The sequence below is a fragment of the Acipenser ruthenus genome, chromosome 13 (assembly GCF_902713425.1).
Source record: "Acipenser ruthenus chromosome 13, fAciRut3.2 maternal haplotype, whole genome shotgun sequence".
NCBI classification, from domain to species: domain Eukaryota; kingdom Metazoa; phylum Chordata; class Actinopteri; order Acipenseriformes; family Acipenseridae; genus Acipenser; species Acipenser ruthenus.
The window spans coordinates 22614402-22633289 of record NC_081201.1 but is presented as its reverse complement, the minus strand read 5'-3'; the positions used below and the strand labels follow the sequence as shown (position 1 = coordinate 22633289).

General features: G+C 38.6%; 2 protein-coding genes across 3 annotated transcripts in view; both read left to right on the top strand.

The window, feature by feature from the left end:
* Positions 1–9027, top strand: part of LOC117418426 (PDZ and LIM domain protein 1-like) — a 48079-nt gene extending 39052 nt beyond the window's left edge. The window contains exons 4-7 of the mRNA XM_034031465.3: positions 1918–2117; positions 6733–6878; positions 7280–7397; positions 8584–9027. Of these exons, the coding sequence (XP_033887356.2) occupies positions 1918–2117; positions 6733–6878; positions 7280–7397; positions 8584–8770 (651 nt within the window). The 3' untranslated portion in view covers positions 8771–9027. The remainder of the gene's footprint in view (positions 1–1917; positions 2118–6732; positions 6879–7279; positions 7398–8583) is intronic.
* Positions 9028–11199: 2172 nt separating this feature from the next.
* Positions 11200–18873, top strand: si:ch211-250c4.5 (coiled-coil domain-containing protein 110). 2 transcript variants are annotated; one of them, XM_034030202.3, is made up of 5 exons: positions 11200–11575; positions 12762–12821; positions 13346–13401; positions 15184–15249; positions 16030–18873. In XM_034030202.3, exons 2-5 carry the CDS (start codon positions 12797–12799, stop codon positions 18268–18270), a joined length of 2388 nt encoding a protein of 795 aa, XP_033886093.2. In that variant the 5' UTR covers positions 11200–11575; positions 12762–12796; the 3' UTR covers positions 18271–18873. The 2 variants fall into 2 exon arrangements, with proteins under 2 accessions (XP_033886093.2, XP_033886091.2); XM_034030200.3 differs by having other exon boundaries at positions 11200–12181.
* Positions 18874–18888: the final 15 nt, after the last annotated feature.

The window sequence follows — 18888 nt, the reverse complement described above, 5'->3', positions numbered from 1 at the left end:
ATGTCTCGCCTATAGTTTTACAAATCTAGAGAACCACTCATCCTATTGTGATAAAACCTGTACGGACATCTTTAGTATTTATTGAGTGTAGCAGAATGCAGGGGTACATGGAGGTGCTTCTCCATCCAGCTGTCACCTTACATTGTTGCATGTGCTTAACATAGAAACGCTTATTGAAGATGGATATTTAGCACAAGTTATTTATTGGGGCATCAACCTAGATATATCACACTCTACATGTTTACTTGTAGATACTGTGAATGCACAGTACTCCTGTTGATCTGTATCATACTCTTACCTGTAATTTTGTAATGATAGCCATGGTGTGGAATATGTGTGCTGCCCTCAATCCACTCCACCCCCCCAATATTACACTGCAAGCTCTGATGAATATTCATGATCATATCTGATGTGTTGTTGTAGTTAACCCTTTCTGCCTTAATCGCTGCAGTGAAGGATCAGATCTGTTTGGGTGAGTGTGTATAGAGCTATTAGTGAACATTAGTCTATACTCGCACATTAGGCCAATGCAGTATTCCAGGTGCGGTGATTCTAATGGTGTACATTCCCATGATGAGAGGTAGGAGTGTAAGGTTTGATTCCACTCTATTGAGCCATCATCACCACTGGCCCCTGCTTTTTGCTGGGCTGCGGGAATTCGCCACTTCTGCTCAGCTGCACAAGTTGTCTGTAAGAAGGCAGTCCATACTTTTTTTTTTTTTTTTTTACCAAGATCCATTTTCATCTAAGTTATAAAATATTTAGCAAAAAGTGATACTTTTTTTTAAAATATGTGTATTCATAACACTAAACAAAATGATCAGGTACAGATTTGAAATGCACTAGCAGCAACATCTTAAATGTTTTGAGAGAAGGTTTTGCATTTTAGTTATGAACCGGCATGCAACTAAAACATATTGGAATTTTCAAAATTGGAAACAAATATGAAAAGATGGTTTGGTTGCTAGTGTTTTTTAACACATCACAAAATATGTAGCAGGTTTCTAAAACCCTTGCTAAATGTTATGGACCAGACCTAGCATTTGAAATCCTGAAAAACTATGTGAGAATCTTTGCAATAATAAACATGCAGTCACAGCTCCCTGCTAACTTGCAAATGCTTAGCAGATTTTTGTTTGTTTGTTTGTTTGTTTGTTTGTTTGTTTGTTTGTTTTTTTGCTAAGCATTGGAGAAAGACTTCTAGGATCTCAAAATTTACAGTAATGCATAACAGATATGCAAAAAATGTGTTAAGGTAGGTTGTATAACAGGTCTGTTTTTCTGAATAAAATCAAGTTTGATATTCCTGGTTCTTTTACTGTTAACGAAACAACCAATAGTCCAGAGCAGTTTCAGGAATAGCAAACTTCATTTTATTCAGAACTCCTGAGTTTTAAAGCTTTTTCAATAGAGCCTTATATGTACAGTAGCAAGGAATATATACTTTTATTTAGAAGCCATCTATTAGCCAAGATTGTAAAAACATTTTCTTACCACTCGCAACTTGCTGCTTTTAGTTTTTCACTTTTGACTAAATTGAAATAGCACATTTATGCTGCCACCACCCTATAATGGAAGGGTTCATTTCACTACGCACTTCCTGTGTTCCAGATAATTAGACCCCACCTGACTCCTCATACTTCCTGTGTAAGGCGTAGGTAGGGTTCTAATAACGCAGGAAGTCAACTTATAATGCTGTAGCAGTAACAATTGGTTCCACGAGGGTAAAAAAGATCTGAAAGATGAAATACCAATATATTGTCATGCTAATGAGAGCTGGGCCTTGGCTGATACACACTCAAAGCTCACATTGTTGACAGAGTCCAGAGGGTTCGGTAGTGCTGCATGCTACATGGCTGTCGCTGTCACACGTGCATGAGGCCACGTCTCATTATCCTTTGCCCCCTTTGCATGCAGGAGGTGAAGCTCATAGGGAGCGCTCACAACCGGAGTGCTATGCCGTTTTCTCCTGGAGCTGCCGCCACCACTCCCAGCACTGGCTCCAAAGTAGTGACAAATCAGTACAACAACCCAGCAGGCCTGTACTCCAGCGAGAGCATTCAGAACTTCAACAGCACGCTGGAGTCCAAGACCAGCCCACCGGAGCCAAGCAAAGCGTAAGTTCAGCACACAGCCTTCCTGAACACTGCATTACAGCCTCACAGAATTGGGTTTTGTGCCGTTATTCTGTGTTTATATGTATTTTTTTAATCTTGACGATTATATTTCAGGATTGGTAAGTTACGTACAGGGTTATTAAAGCACCTAAAATATAGATATGCTGAATCAAATTCCTCCCTTTGGTTGGGGTGGTTGAGCCAGCTTTGATACCTTAACTGCTCCCGTGCCATTAACTTCTGTTGCATCAGAAGTACACAGTATCTGCACAGCAGTTGACACAAAAAAATGAAAAGGCGAGTTATATATAATATCTAGATTAAAAAAAAAAAACTGTTCACTTTCTTTTACTGCTTTAAAGTATTGAAATTGAATGAGCTGCATCCCTTATCATTGCCAAGGAGCCGTTTGCCACTCATCAGGTGAACAGGTAAGTGGACAGCCCTGTGCTACGCTTAGGGTTCTTTGCTGTAGTTTGTCAGGTGAACAGGTAAGTGGACAGCCCTGTGCTACACTTAGTGTTACTTGCTGTAGTTTGTGTCCTCATTGTGGCCTGCACTTGAAGACCCTGGGATTTCCTATATTGAACGGCCTGTCTGTGTTCCTCCCAGACAGGGGCCTATCCCAGTAACACTGCCTGTTTCTTTGTTCCCCAGAAACCCACCCATTTCCAACGTGCTGTCAGTCTGACCCAGCAGCCCTTAAAAACATCTTCATGTCAAAGCAGGTGCTTCTACTGTTCTCAGTGCTCTCCTCTAATGCATCCTTTCTCACACAAGGCATGCTTTTGATTTGAGGTTGTACAGTTGCTTGCTTTTAAAGACAGACTGAATGTGCTCATTTTAGTGCAACACGTTTTAGTGCATAGTTTTTATTTTAGACTTGGTACCTTCCACTAGTGCTGGGACAAATATCTGAATACTCCAGCAAACACTGGGGGAAATGTAGTCATGATGAATTTGTATTCATTCCTCAGACAGTTTTCACAAGTGATTATAAAAAAAGATACCGTGTATAAGGCTAATGAATAACACACATTCTATTGTACACACTGCTTTCTTTATAAGGTAATTTTTATGGAGGTGTGCCTTTTTTCTTTTTTTTTTTTTACTCCTCCCAAGATTGCTGTAATACGGGACTCATTTTTGATTTTTTTAAGCTATTTGATAATAAAAAAAAATATTCTAATGTTGAAATTTGAATTTAGATTGAATTTGAGTTTGAGAGAATTGTCCCATAACATGCATGTAAATGGCAAAATAATAATAGTAATAAAATACCAAAACCTATCACGGAAATGTTCAGTAAATTGCAATGGGCAAATGCAAATAGTTTTTTAATAGGGAACAATCATTTACACAGAACAATAATAAGAAGGCACAGACACTTGGCTGGCTGAGGTATTTAAAGCTTTATCTTGGGAAATAGTTACCTGAAACTTTGCATGGACTTTGCAGTTGCACATCTTATTTAGTCTTACAGTCCACCCCATCACAAATAAGCTACAAAACAACCCTCTGCGTGAGTAATGGAGCATGCATGCCCATTTTATAAAACCTGTTCAGCTTATCAAAGTGCTGTTTTAATGACGTGGTTAACCACTGACAATATTTCTTTGTGTTCTCTTCATGAATTCCCTCCCGGTGCTTGCTTGCTTGCTTGCGTGCTTTGAATTTCTCTATTCTGAACTCCCTCTGAACTTGCCCTGTATAACCCTGTGCCCTCTCCAGCCCTCTGTCCCCCACATGGGGGTACAAAGCTCCCTTTGCTTCTGTCTATGCTCCTCACAAGCCATTCTCCTCCTCCTCCTCCTCCTCCCCCACCTCCTCCTTCTCCGCCCCCCCTGTCCTGCAGAGGTGGCACAGCACGTCTTCCGTCAGCAGCCAGGTGCGCGTGGGCCCCGGAGAGCTGAAGCAGGCGGCTCGCTACTGCCCCAAAAGCCCGGTGGAGGTGGAGGTGCCGGGACTCAAAGTCTTACACATGCAATTTAACTCCCCTTTACAGCTCTATTCACAGGCCAACATTATGGATACGTTACAGGGCCAGATCTCCACAGTTAACCCTGATCTCGTCAGGTAACGGCACATCACTGTGTGCGTGTATGTGTGTGTGGACTATGTTGCAGTAGGCTTCAAAAATATTAGGACATTAGGAATTTCAGCATTAGGTGTTAGGAGGTATTAGTGTGATAAGGATTCTGGGTTCATGAAAAGGTGAAGTGAAATGTTTGATGGTCTGAACCTAGCCCCTAGTAGACATTGATGTAATACACATCACACCATGAACCCCACACAGTTTGGCATAGTTGTTTGTCTCCGCTTGAGAGGCCCAGGACTGAATGGGGGTGTTCAGGTCAGGACTGAGGTGCGAGTTGTGATGAAAAGCTCTCGTCTTGGTACCTGCCAGGTCTCTTATCCAGGGCCATTGTGACTACTATTTGCCATCTCGATGGCCCATTGTGCCCTACTGGGCTGGCCGCTGAATCAAAATTGTCTCAAAAATGCAATATGTAGGCAAAGGCAGGTTTACTTTGCCCGTGCAGCCTGCGATGTTGACATACTGTATTTCACTCCTGAAAATGTCCTAATATTTTAGAAGCCCACTGTATATTTTTAAACATGCCGTTTTCCACACTGGCTGCACACATCACTGCAAAAACAAATGTGTTACTTGACATTGGTATCACACTGTGATTATTATTATATATGCACCAGGTAATATTTAATGCAAAATGCATGATTTCACACCAAAATATTTGTATCTTGAAAAACACAATTAAACCAATCCTGTCTTTTTGATTTTGTTTTTCACCCATTTGTGAATCTCTCTCTTTTTTTTTTTAAGAATGTATTTTAATCTTTGATATGGGTCACAAGAACTTGAGGGGGGGTGTACTGGTAATTTCTTCCCCTCTGAAACAGTGAAGGGGAAGAGAATTACCAGCGCACATCCCCAATGGCTCACTAGAGGTAATATTGCTGGTGTAAAATAAATAAATAAATAAAATTACAAATTGAGAATACCTTTAACTGTACAAAAATGGCAATTCCACAGATATGGATAGTATGTCTTGAATTTATCTTGCATTGAAAAAAATATATAATAATTATATGGGTGAACATTTTTCACAGCAAGTTTATTTGGAGCAGTTAAACCAATGAGATTTTAAGGGACTCTAGAGATCTAGGAATATAGTTTGGTTTCACATTGAAACTCGCTAGAGATGCAGCATACTGGTAGGAAAGGGTCTAGCCTATCCAACTCCATTAGCAAATAAAGCCTCTTTTAGAAACCCATCATACATACTGTACTTGCAGAACTCAATTGTGAAAAGACCTAAAATATTTGCTAAAATATATGTTTTTTTGTTGTTGTTGTTTTTGATTTTACTGACACATTTCAAGTTAAAAACTGCATTAAAAAAAAAAATTAATTTATCCATTTTGGTCTAGCTTAATTGAACCAGCAAGTTTGGTTACTATTACTTACAGTTGTGTGTCTTTTGAAGTCCGGTTGTGTGAGCTTCTGAAACCTTGTGTAAACTGTATTTACAAAACTGTATAATACAGTAATACCATGGGGCCCCCCTTCCTACCGTTCACACTTGCATCAGAAAAAACTCTGTTGCCCGCTTCCACCCTGTTTTAAAATATTATGACTCCAGGACTGTGATTGGACACCCCTGATGTATATGGAGCTCTATATTGTCCAAATGTTGAAAAAGCACTTGTATTAAACCCTGTTCTCAGGGCACATGGCCAAAGAGACCCCTTCAAATTAAGTACAAGGGTTGTATTCGCCCCTTGACATGCCTGATATACTGTAATCCCAGTGGAGCTGAAAATTGTCAAAAATTGTGTTTGGAGGCTTACTGTGTAACATTTAAATGAAGGTGAATGTTTTAATAGTTCAACAGCAGCGTGTGTGTCTGCTCAAATCATTGTTTAGATACTTAAGGGTTACCCTTTATGGATATTGTAATTAAATGAGCTTAGCCAATTCTTGGTGTGTTAAGGGATGGCCCAAACAAGGCAATCTGAATTAATGTTTACTTTAGTGGAAGACACTGTATAGCACGAGAAGGGCAATGCGATCACTGTACATAAAATGTTCACACAGCTGTTCATATTAGGGCTGCAATTCAATCAATACCATAACAAGAATGAAACTTGGCACACTTCTTATTTGACTCCTTTTACTTGGCAGCAGTGTACCTGAAATCATAATTGGAAAACAAACTTGTGGTCCTTGGTTATCAAGATATCAAAGAAATAAAGAGTTTGGGGAACATGTTTTATACAAGTATATGATAGCTTTTATACAACCTTCACAGTAACCTTGTACCAGATTCAGTTCTGCATTTAGTATAAAGCACTGTGCAGCACATCTGTAAAGACACAAATACTGCTTTTAATGATGCAGAATACATTGTGTATGTTTGCATTCAAAATGGATCTGTACACGTCACTGTTGATGGGGGCCTACTGTATGTGCACTTTGAGCAGGCAAGAGAAAGTTTTTGCCATCCTTAAGAGCTGACACAATTCACATGTTCCATTCTGAAGCGCGTCAGGTGTTTTTAATAACGTATTATCTGTTTTATTGCCTTTTCAGCATAGAATCCCAGAAACCGACAGCTAAACTAGCAATAGACACCGAGTCAGAGGTTTATAAAATGCTGCAGGAGAATCAGGAGCCTGTGGAGCCTCCCAGACAGTCTGCCTCCTTCAAAGTCCTGCAGGAGATCCTGGAGACTGATGGTATGAGCCATATACTATAAGCAAGCCATGTAGAGCTGTGGCTAAAATTATGAGAAGCGAGAAACATCTTCTTAGTTTCATACTATTTGTTAATCTCTTCTAAGGTTACTTATAAACATTAAAGCTGCTTTATGTTTTCCCCATGCCAGCAAGGTCTGCTTTCTGACAGAGTGAGAACACCAATTAACAAAAGCAGAAATGAAACCGTTGTGGTTTTCCACAAATAAAGAAAACAGGAAGCACCGAAAGTTTAATGAAGCTCAGTTTCATCACTATTCATCCATAACTATTATACACTCAATGGTGCTGGATTAGGAAATACTGTACTGTAAGAAACTCAAATTCAATGACAAACGTTTAGTTTCGATGTCTTCAAAAGTAATTCTTTTTTTTACTTTTAGGGGATGTTGATAAGCCATCGGGATTCAGAAGTGTAAGAGCTCCTGCAACAAAGATAGGTTCCACTGTTGGGTATATTGAAAAGCTGCCCCTCTGTGATCAGTGTGGATCAGGCATTGTGTAAGTGTTCAGAATGGTCACTGAAATGGTGTGCATGTGTTTAGAATAACCAAGGCCTGAATTCAATCAAAGTATATGGCTTTGCCAAAGCAACACTTTTCATTGAATCCAGGGTTTTGTTTTGATGACTGTGTTTCCCAGCCCACTGCCCGGTTGTACATAGTGATCTTGTGCTGATTAACCAAAGATATATCTTATGCCTGCACAGAGTTTACACTGGCTGCTGGTGTATGTGATTCTCTATTTACTTAGTTACAGTTGTCACAGTTGAAGAGGGGGTTGAAATTGCAGTTGTACATCTGGCAATTTCTAAAACCACCTCACATCAGAAACATTCAACTTTTAAGAGTCATTTCAGAATTAGCCCCTGTGGTTGAAGATCTACATTAGTCTGCCTTGTAAGTCCTTGTAAGTAATGAAATAAGCAGAAACAACAATGGAAAAGTATACAAATCTCACATAATACATTTAACAGGTTAAAAAAAAAAGTTATATTCAGAAAATGTAGATATAAGTATCCATTAGAAATATCCGAATCATTTGACCTAATGTATTGTTCTTGTTGTTTTGATGCACTTTGTAGCATTTTCTGTTTGTCTGGTGACTTTTTCAAACTCTCTTTTAAAGCACATTGTTGCCTCCAGTATAGCTCCCAGAATCATGTCTAACCTCCATGTACTGATGTAATCATTACCCTCTCACTACAACCCCTAGTAGATATAAGAAATAATACTTTTGTTCTACGAGGTATTTCTTACTGATGTATTTGTGAAGAAGGTGGACTGGTTAATTGTGATGTACAGTACTTAAGAGTTAGACAGGAAGTTCATTTGAGATATCTCAAAATGAAATGAAGCTGTAATTAATTTAAAGACAAAATAAGTATTTAGGATATCTCAAAATATATTCTTAATTCTTAAAATGCATTGAAGGTATCTTATTTTGAAACTATATTTAAATATATCTCTAAATGTATTTAAATGTACTTAATGATTTTGAAGATATCTCTAATTATTTGAAGATATTGTTATATTTAAAGATATCTGTAAATATTTGAAGCTATCTACTGTAAATTCATTTGGTATTGGTCTAAATGATCACTTGGCATACCGTAAGTAAGCCGGCTGTGTGTTTTAATTCAGCTTTATATTGCTTTTGATTGATGGCATCTTTTATTTTTCTCAAGGGGGATGGTTGTTAAGCTGAGGGACAAGTTCCGTCACCCCGAATGCTACATGTGTACCGACTGCGGCATTAACCTGAAGCAGAAGGGACACTTCTTTGTGGAAGACAAGATCTACTGTGAGAAGCACGCCAGGGAGCGGGTCACCCCCCCAGAGGGGTACGACGTGGTCACCGTATTCCCAAAATAGACCGTCCCACTCCAGCTTGCTGAACACAAGCAAGTCACATTGGAAAATGAGCATTTACTCTTTTTTAGTTCAATTACAAAAACATATATACAATTGACTAAAGTGTGAGATTTTGATTGGCCTCCTTGTTTTGTGGTGTGATTTATCAATGCACTGGGTTCTCTACTAAAGATTGCGAATGTGTTGATTTGTTCCTTTTTGTTTGAGTAAGTGGACCATATCATTAATATGCGCTAAAATAAACTGCTCAACATGTTTTTGTTTTGTTTTGTTTTTTCAAATGGAGTTCAAGGTTATGAAATGATGTAATAAATATAACTTCTAACTAAGAAGCCAAAACAAGGTCTTACCTCTCATTAGCAAGTCCATGTATTAGGACCACCTAGGTCTTTGTAACAGTAAAAAGCAAGATAAAATTAGATAAAATACTAAGAGTGATTGCTTTTCCTTTTCAGTATTAAAGTTTGTTAGCAAATATTGTGTGGGGGAGGGTGGGGGGCATTTATAAAACACCTTTCTATTGTCTTGGCTAAATGGGTTCAGAAAAATAAAAATAACTCCAGGTATAGTCTAGGTGCTTGTCTCTCAACTTTCTCCAAAACCACAATGTCCTTTTATACTGTAGTGACCAAAACTGAACACAGGATTCTAAGTATGTAACAAATGTCACACCTTTTGTAAAAAAAAGTGCTGCGTAATAGGTACATCTGCTTAAGGTTAATGGCTTATAGTTGTATTGGACAATGTACTGTTATGTCAAGACCGCGATTTGTCTACAAATGAATCAGTCACGTGAGAGACCGCCCGTTTACACAAATGTAAATGTGTTTTTGTCTAACTGCATCTGTATGTAAAAGTTTTTCGTTAAAGTATGGGCTACTACACCTGAGCAAAACAACTGAATTACCTCCTGTTAGGTAAAACATCTTGTTATCATTGTTTACTTCCCATAGACCCAAAACCACACAATGGTGTCAGCACTATGAAAAATGGCATTGCACACTATTTTATCAACCCAAACGACATTACTCTTGAAGCCATTTTTATCTGGACACAGCATCTATAATTATTTGTAGCTTGACAATGTCTTTGTTGAAAAATGAACTCTAGTCTTGCTTCACCCTTGTCTTTGAAATCAGCCAGTATAAAAGCAGTGATATCTTATCCTGTTACTAAGCAACTCTGTTTGTAGAAATGCCTTCCTCAAATCTGATTCCTGAACTGCAGTTTAAGCTTTTCCCTTTCCACATGCATCCATCCATTATCTGTAACTGCTTAATCCTATAGAGGGTCGTGGTGAGCAGGAGCCTAACCCAGCAGACACAGGGCGCAAGGCAGGACTACATCCATTGTCATTTATTATTATTATTATTATTTATTTCTTAGCAGACGCCCTTATCCAGGGCGACTTACAATTGTTACAAGATATCACATTATTTTTACATACAATTACCCATTTATACAGTTGGGTTTTTACTGGAGCAATCTAGGTAAATCCAGAGCAATCAAGGGTACAGCAGCAGTGTCCCCTACCAGGGATTGAACCCACGACCCTCCGGTCAAGAGTCCAGAGCCCTAACCACTACTCCACACAGAAGCGTTAATACAACAACTATGCCTGCTTTGCTGTGGAACTTGCATGACGGACATAATTCCCATTGCCTCCCCATATGATCTAAGCAGGACATTTCACTGTGGTGAGAATAAGCTAAGAGAGGGATAAATGATACAAACATGTCAGCTGCTTAATGTTAGTTTCTAGTTTATGGATTAAACAGAGGAGTTCATAGATTTAAAGATGGCAGCCTTAGTGAATGTACGCTACAATGATTACACTATGTAACACAATTTTTGTTCCTGGGTAGTAAGTGTTATTTCCTAATTGCTTATGCCTCAAAAGTATAGAAAATGGCTATTATTATACTGTAAATCACTTTCACGAATCAGCCCCCAAATGTAGTCTCCCATCATGTTCTCGTTATACTGTCCTTGGTAGCGGCGTTCAAAGTCCAGAATATCCTGGTGGAAGCGCTCGCCTTGCTCCTCCGAGTACGCTCCCATGTTCTCCTTGAATTTATCAAGATGAGCATCAAGGATATGGACTTTGAGGGACAGCCCATTGTGCCGTAGTTCTTCACAGTATAATCGTAAATCTCAAAAAACTACTCACTTCTAAATCTTTTGTAGTCATTTTTGTATTACTTTAGTATAAATACATGTTAATTTGGATTCATATGTTGTTTTTTTCTGACTTTATGTGAACGAAAAGACACAAATTCGCCCGTTTTCTCATTGGAAATAGGTAAATTTCAAAATATCACTGTCCTGGTCACAAAAGCAAAGTTTGTGGGGAATAATAGCCATTTTCTATACTTTTGAGGCATAAGCAATTAGGAAATAACACTTACTACCCAGGAACAAAAAAAAAAAAAAACTTGTTACACAGTGTTATTTTGTCTTGAACCAGTTTTGTCTAGGAAGGGTATTTTTTTGGTTGCAGGTGTTTAATATGCACTGTATGCCTTTCCCTCAGTACTTTTCTGGTTTGCATTTTATTGGAAGGTGTGTTGGTCAGTTGCAGTAGCATGTAGTTATCACAATAACAATAATTCCAAATGACTGCCCTGGGTCTGAATGAAAGCTTACCCAGTCGAGTTTTTGCTCTAGGAACACAAAGTGCCTGCTGGAGGGCTCAGTACAGTCTGAAACTTCTAAAAAGGCCCTGGTATAAAGAGACCTGGAGTTCTTTCCATTGAAGCTGTTGGGACACCAGGATTTATTTTCCAGTCCATGATGTAATGGCAGGTAAAGTATGCAAACAACAATAAGTGATCAAGGCTGATAATTAAAGAACATACCAACATGTGTGCCAAAATTCATCTTCCAAAGACCCAAATCTCTGAAGAAAATTCAGATGCATAAATGTAGGTGTGTACCAAGGAAGGCTGACAGAAGTTACTGTCTTCCACATGATAGTGTAGCCTGTTAAACAATTGTGGTGTTACTGTGTTTTGAATTTTATTTTATTTCTTTTATTAAGGCTGTAAAAGTTGAAACTGTTTTATGAGGACTTTGCATTGGTTTTCACATTTTTCCCCAAAAAGCTGGAACTTTTCCAGTATCTTGAAGAGATGTCATTGATTTATTTTTGTTAAACTAGAGAGACCTTGAGGCCTGCGTTGGCACAGGCAGGCTTTCATGGACAGCTTGGAAAGTATTTCAGCCGTTGAACAACCAATAGGCTTGTTTTATTGTTGAAAAGCCATCGTGGCCCCTGGGGCTTTTTTGATAATTGCGCTCAAGTTACCATGGGAATGGTGGTTTAAACAGACTGAACAATGGTGTTGCTCAGAGAGCAGGCTGCACAGTTGTGTTGAGTGCATTTAGTAAAGATTGGGGACTCCAGCTCTGGTGAGTACTGTATTGACTTTGCAAGTTATTATATCACTGTCAACTATTTTTAGATGTGTGGCTGTTTAGTGTTTACATTTGCAAAATATTGTACTATATCTAGAAGGATGAGTCTAAACATTGTAGTTTTGTTTGGATGCCTCAAGAACTTTTCATACTGTTTCCAGATTGTTTCCATTCAGCATCGGAAACTGTTATTTGTAATAAGAAAGTTTAAATATATTTATTATTATTATTATTATTATTATTACACCCGATCTGATTAGAATCAGTTGACTGAATGGGATGTTATCAAGGAAAATCATCTCATAGGAATGGGCCGGTAGGTAACTACTAGCCTCCCAACAGGCAGAGTAAGTCCGGATCAAGCGATTTAATGGACGTCGGATGTAGTAGCCTCCTAATTATTTTCTTTTTTGTTCCAGGCTAAATAGATTCAGTTCTTTCAACCGCTTTAGGGCAGAATGCAATTTTTTATGTCTCCTTGTGTAGATGCTAAACTATTCATATATAACAATGACATTTTGGGTAATTTTGTGACGTAAAATAGAACAAAATAACACTTACGTTTGCTTTGCAGATGTTATTGCTTGAAGAGGTTTGGAATTTTCCAGAATGGAGGCAGAAGGCTGGATACCAGGTAACAACTATTAGTAAAACATGAAGACACTGACAAAATAACTTTCTCTTTACTCATGACCCATGCTCACACTCGGATTATTTTTATTTTACACTGTTGTACTCTTCATCACACATTTCTGATTGATAGTATTTTATAAGTACAGCCTATTATGAATTCCACTTAGGCATTATTTGTGATGATTTGGTCACCAAAATAATGTGAATAGGCCCATTCAAGAGCTTAGGGTTTGAGTGAATAATGTTCTTGACTTTGATATTCAAAACTTAAAACTACCCTTTTAAACATTACCACAGTCACATGCTGCTGTAAATCGTATTTAACGCTGGTATAATGAACACTTTACTACAGCATATACTGTAGAATACAGCAGTAAGTTTTTATGGGAGTAATTACCAAAGTCTAGTGTATGCAGCTCTGTGACTAGCCCCTGTTCTCAAACAGTGATGAATTGGGCCTGTGGTGTAAATTCCGTATGCCAGGCAAGGAGTGAATTCAGCTCCAGGTCTTCTCTATACTTTCAGATAATCCGATTGACACTCTGTTGGGACAGCAAGCTCAAGCCCAGTCTGTGATGAAGGTAATATTTACTTAGACCTGAAAATGTGTTCTAGGACATAAAAAAAACTGATGCTCCATATGAAGTTTTTACCATTTTTAGAAAATCTTGATTATCAATTACATTTTACAACCTCCTCTGTAATCCAACCACTGCCCTGGTAACCTGTCCCATTGTATGCTGTGTTCTTCTACCTAGTTGTCATAGAACATGCGCTAACCAGCTCTCTATCTGGTATTTACAGTACAGCTCAGAACTCCATTTAGGCTCAAACACAAGATGACAAGTATCAAACATTGCATTATTTTCTTGCTTGTTTAGATTGCTGTAGTCCACCTGTTTGCAGTCACATTTCTATTAAATAGAACCTGCTACACTACCCCTCCCTGCATTCAGCAGAAAAAAACACAATGGCTGGTTTTACATGCATGTGAAAATTGACTCTACAGTCATGACTGTGTGATGTTGTCACACTAATACATCGTGAAACAGCAAAAGAACGTCCTTTGTTAAGCGCGACTTTAAGGGCAGGGTCAATCACATTCTAACGATAAAAATAGCTGTAAAAACCCATGTAAACTGGAGCAGGAATCGTGCTTCTGTCTCATGAGATTTCAGCAGTCAAGATCCCGTTTAACTGGTAGAATCTCACGTTATTCCTCAGCAAAGCCGTACCAAACCACAAACGCACACAAGAACGAATGCAAAAGATGCTGCAAATGTTAACCTCTCGTATAGCCTATTATTAATGTTTGTATAAATGCATGTTGTTAAGCACAACTAACCAAACTTTTAGCCTCATATTATTATTATTAGTAGTAGTAGTTGTAGTAGTAGTATGTTCTTTCTATAATTCTTTTAAGATGTCCCAGGAACAACCGAGTTCCACCTCTTCTTCCACCGTACAGAACTGGAATGAATTGTTAGCATCACTTGGCATATTGTGTAATAAGTAATGGATATAGTTAACAAACAACATAAATGTACCATATAGCTTTAAATAAAGACTTTTGTTTGAATGTTTATAATATTACAAGACATCCACGTTACATTGTGTGTGTGTGTGTGTGTGTGTGTGTGTGTGTGTTTGTGTGTGTTAAGCGGATTCTGCGCCTGGCACTTTTACCGCAGCTGCAGAGCAGCAGTCACTGGTTTATCGGAACAGAGGCAGGGTATAGGGACCGGCAGATGTGTACAGGAACATTAGGATGCTCAGCCTGGTATTCCGCCTATAGAACTGCCAGTGCATGAAGCTGCTCAGGAACCTCGTATGTATTTTAACATATCCCCCTGTTCTCAATCTTATATTCATATAGGCCTAAGGATCATACTGTTTGTTTAATTAAATAAAACTTTTAGATGTTATGAATATCTATTTTTAAGTAGGAAAACTTGTACTTAGTAGAAGTTTTATTTTATATACTTGTGTGTGTGTGTGTGTGTGTTGGAAAGGTAACGAAACACAAACAAGTCATGTGTGATAATTCGGAATGTGTGCGACAAGTTCATTCTTTTCTATTAATTTTTTGTAATCTTCATGGCAACGCATGAAGCTCTCCTCACGATATTCAGAGTCGTTCTTACTAGGCAACTGCGGACATTTACATATCCCCTCCCCTAAATTAATATGAATTGAGTAATCAGAATTGTTACAGCTGACCTTTTTTCCTAAATCAGAACAGCATAGCAACACATTTCCTGAAAAGTACGGCATAAACATCATGAGGAAAACTGTCATGACTTGTCCATGTAAACTCAATGTTGTCTTTGCCCAAAACAAAATTCTTTGTCTCTCTTCTCCAGGACCTCCAAATTCAACTCCTGGCCTTCGATTCCCTGAGGAAGAAAACTCGGAGGAATGCCTGCCCTGTAAGTGCTATCTGTTGATGCTTAACAAACATTCAACAGCTTTATATGGCTTTGTCTCTGGAACACAACTCTATCTGTAGCGATGACTTCCTCAAGAAGACCTCGAAGGCCTTCTCAAAAAGTTAAAATAATTCCATCCATCTTACCTGTTGTGCACGCCCATTCATTATGTAGGTTTCAAATGTCAAGTTTTAAAAGAAACACTATAGTAACCAATTATTTTTTATTTAAAACACGAATAAATACATCTGTTTGCAAGACTTGCTTTTAGGTAATGTTGCACTACCTTGTTCATTTCACCTGAAGGGTGATAAACCTCAATGGTCATTAAATCATAACCAGTCACTGCTGAGGTGAAATGATCGAGGAAGTGGAAATGATTCCCTGTGAGAGAGGCACAGAAACTTAGCACATTCTTTAACCTAAAGTAGTACCAGATATAAAATGAAAATACATGTTTGCTGTAACATGTGTTTCTTTACAAAACTGCACATTTCAGACCTTTATAGGTAATGGAACGGCAAAACAGGTAAGATTTATGGAATGATTTAGTTTGTTAAAATAACTTTGAAGCAAAATTCAAAAATCACACAAACAAGAAATGTTTTAACTGCAAACAACTAGGGTAACTTCTGAGTAAAGCAAATACAGATGAATTAGAAGCAGATGGATTACTAGTGGTGTTGGACCACTGTGCAGTCAATCAGAAAGCAGAACACTTGTTCGTCTATATTTATTAGCCAGACTCGTCCATTCACTTGTTTGACTGTGTTTTTTCAGGGATGCCAAAGTCAGTCTCCCATCTGCTACCCAAAGACCACTACATCAGCTGATAAAGCCAGACACTTTGAGAATCTCAGTAATCTTCTCGTCAAGATGAACCAGAGCCTCAGTGACTCTGATCACCTGGAATCGTCTTTCCGTGCTTGTAAAATTAACAGCGACGCTGTCCTCACATGGCACAATGTCCTTCACAAAAATGTGGATGGATTACTCAAAGTGAACTTTATGGAATCTTCTGGTATGCCATCTGGAGTGTCTTCACCTGCAGCCTCAATGCTAAGATCAGTGTACTCCTCATCCCCAACTAAGAGCTGTCTAGATATGTCTACAGAGAAGGCAGACTGTAATGATGAGCTTTGGAAGATGTTGGACAGCATCAGTGATGCTGGAGAAAGGCTGAAAAATGAACTTGAAAAATCCCACAGAAGAGAGCTAGATCTAGCAGAGGAGCTCCAGATGTTATGGAACAATGCTCAGGCTTATCCTGGTGGGATTGCAAGTCACGTTAAAGACCCTTTTGAGTCCCGTAGTCCATCACCCGGGAGGCTTGTGATGAAAGGTTTATTGAAGAATGAAGAGGCTCAGGCGAGTCGGGTTCGGGAACTCGAAACTCAGGTTCAGAGACTGCAGAACGCCATGCTGTCTCTGGAGAAGGACAATTTAGACCTCCACAGACAACTCATGTCTGAAGGAGCTCCTGAAAGAAATTACGTTGTGGCACAAGCCCTGCTCGCTACCCTTCAGAGGGAGAACGAGCGGCTGAAGGAAATAGAAAAGGTCAAACTGGAAAAAGAAAGGGAGCACGAGGCCTCGTGTTTCATAAGGTTACAAAGCAAAGTGGAAGCCTCTACCAACACTGCCACTTGTATGTCTAACCTGGCCAAGGAGATCCAAGACCTGAAAGAAGAGCTGGAGGTGAAGGAGAAGCAGATCAGTGAGCTAGACAGAAGCATGCAGGAGAAAATACAGTTCCTTAAGGAAAGACACAGGGAAGAAGTTCAGTCTTTGAAAGAACAGCTGCAATCAAATGATTCAGATAGGCAGCAGATCATCAAGTTATTAAATGGGAAAGATGTCGAGATTAAAGAAGAAAGGAACAAGCTTATATCTAGAGAACTAGAAGTCCAGTCGCTAATGGAAATGCTAACACAAGAGAAAAGTAAAAATCAGGAGATGGTAGCAAACTTGGAAAAAGCCTGCAACTCTGCAAAGGTTACACTTTCACAAAGTGAAAACGAAAACAGGGTTCTTGTAAAAGAACTGAAACACCTCCTGCACAGATATGTCCGTGTCAAAAAGCAAGCACGTTCTGCTGAGGAGCAAATACGTCAAACCCTGATAGAAAAGCAAGATATCATTAAGCTTGTTGATTCTTTAAATGAGGAAAAACAAAGAATGTGTAATGAGCACAGCCTTCTAAAAGAAGAGAAAGAAGTGACTTTGCATAATTTAGGAACCTTAAAAGATGAAATAAGGCACTTGAAACAGGATAGGTATAGAAATGTTGAGGAGAAGCAGAGGTTGGAAGAGAAGGTTGCAGGCATGAAAGATGTAATCTTGGCATTGAAGCAAAAGCTTCAGGATGCAAACTCTGAAACTCAGAAAGCCATGGAATCACTCTCCATCAAGGATTCAGAGACGGAAGCATGCATGGACAGAATGCAAGAGTTAAAAGAGGAAAACGCTGTTCTAAAAATGAAAACAGAGGAATACATTGCTGGAAAAGAAGCCATGTCTTTTCAAATGGAAATGCTGAAGAAAGACAAGGTTACAATCCAAGAGGGACTGCAAGATCACATTAAGCAATTGCTATTCGAGCAGCAGGCCATGGAAAGGACAAGTGAAGATTTGCGTAAGGAGTGCAGCGCTTTGTCTAGAATGGTTGCAGACTTGAAAGAGGACAAGAGACAGCTGCAGGGAGAACTCAAGGAGCTGCTTCAGGAGAAGCGTTACTTGGAAGACAAAAACCGGAAACTCTGTGCTGAGGAGGAAAACTTCAGAGGCAGTGTTACAATACTGGAGAGGGAGCGGGACTTTCTGCAGATGGAACTTAGTGAGAGGCGTAAAGATTACCTGAATCTGAGTGACCGCATTGCTCTCAGGCTTAATGGAATATGTGAAGATAGCTATACACAGGAGGACCACATGTCCATTCAGAAACTGAAGTTAAGTGGCAATCAGAGTTCAACCAGCATAAATCAGCAAGCAAAGACCAGAGCGGATGGAAAAATTAATTAATTTGTATTGGAAAGGATTATGAAACCATGAATATTGATTGGAAACATCACTAAAATACTGATTGCTATTCATTTTTGTAAGAAGAATCATATTATACATTGCATTTAGACAAACCTTTTTTTAGACGAACCTTGTAAAAACAGACATAAGAAATCAATTGTCTACAGACATTCTGAATGGAATTCTGACTATCAAGACTGCTGTTAAAAACAACACCAGCTTCAGACCAATAAAGCAAATGATCCAGCCTGCAACTGTATCCATGTATGATCATAAGAAGTAAATAAGACCTAAAGAAATGTATTATAAATGTAGCCTGTTTTATAATGTCAGTAAATAAAATTGTCAGTAAAAAAATAAATAATAAAAAAAAGGCTGTATGGAAGTAAAAACATAATTGTAAGGTTGGCAACCCTGGCACACGTGTATATTAGACAGTTTCTCTAGGAAACGCAGCTCATTTTTGCCCAGAATTATGAATGGAATGTGTTCCACAGATATGTGAATGTTGATATTACATACAGACTGCTTCCTCAGCTAAAAATTATTCTTTACAAACCTGTAATTACTATAAAATGTTAACATATGATGAATAAAACACAAATAAAATGACCTAAA

Coding starts and splice junctions, on each gene's coding strand:
- si:ch211-250c4.5 (XM_034030202.3), top strand. CDS start 12,797: ATGGAGGCAGAAGGCTGGATACCAG. Junction 13,402..15,183: donor AAGCCCAGTCTGTGATGAAG/GTAATATTTACT, acceptor TCTCTTCTCCAG/GACCTCCAAATTCAACTCCT. Junction 15,250..16,029: donor CTCGGAGGAATGCCTGCCCT/GTAAGTGCTATC, acceptor GTGTTTTTTCAG/GGATGCCAAAGTCAGTCTCC.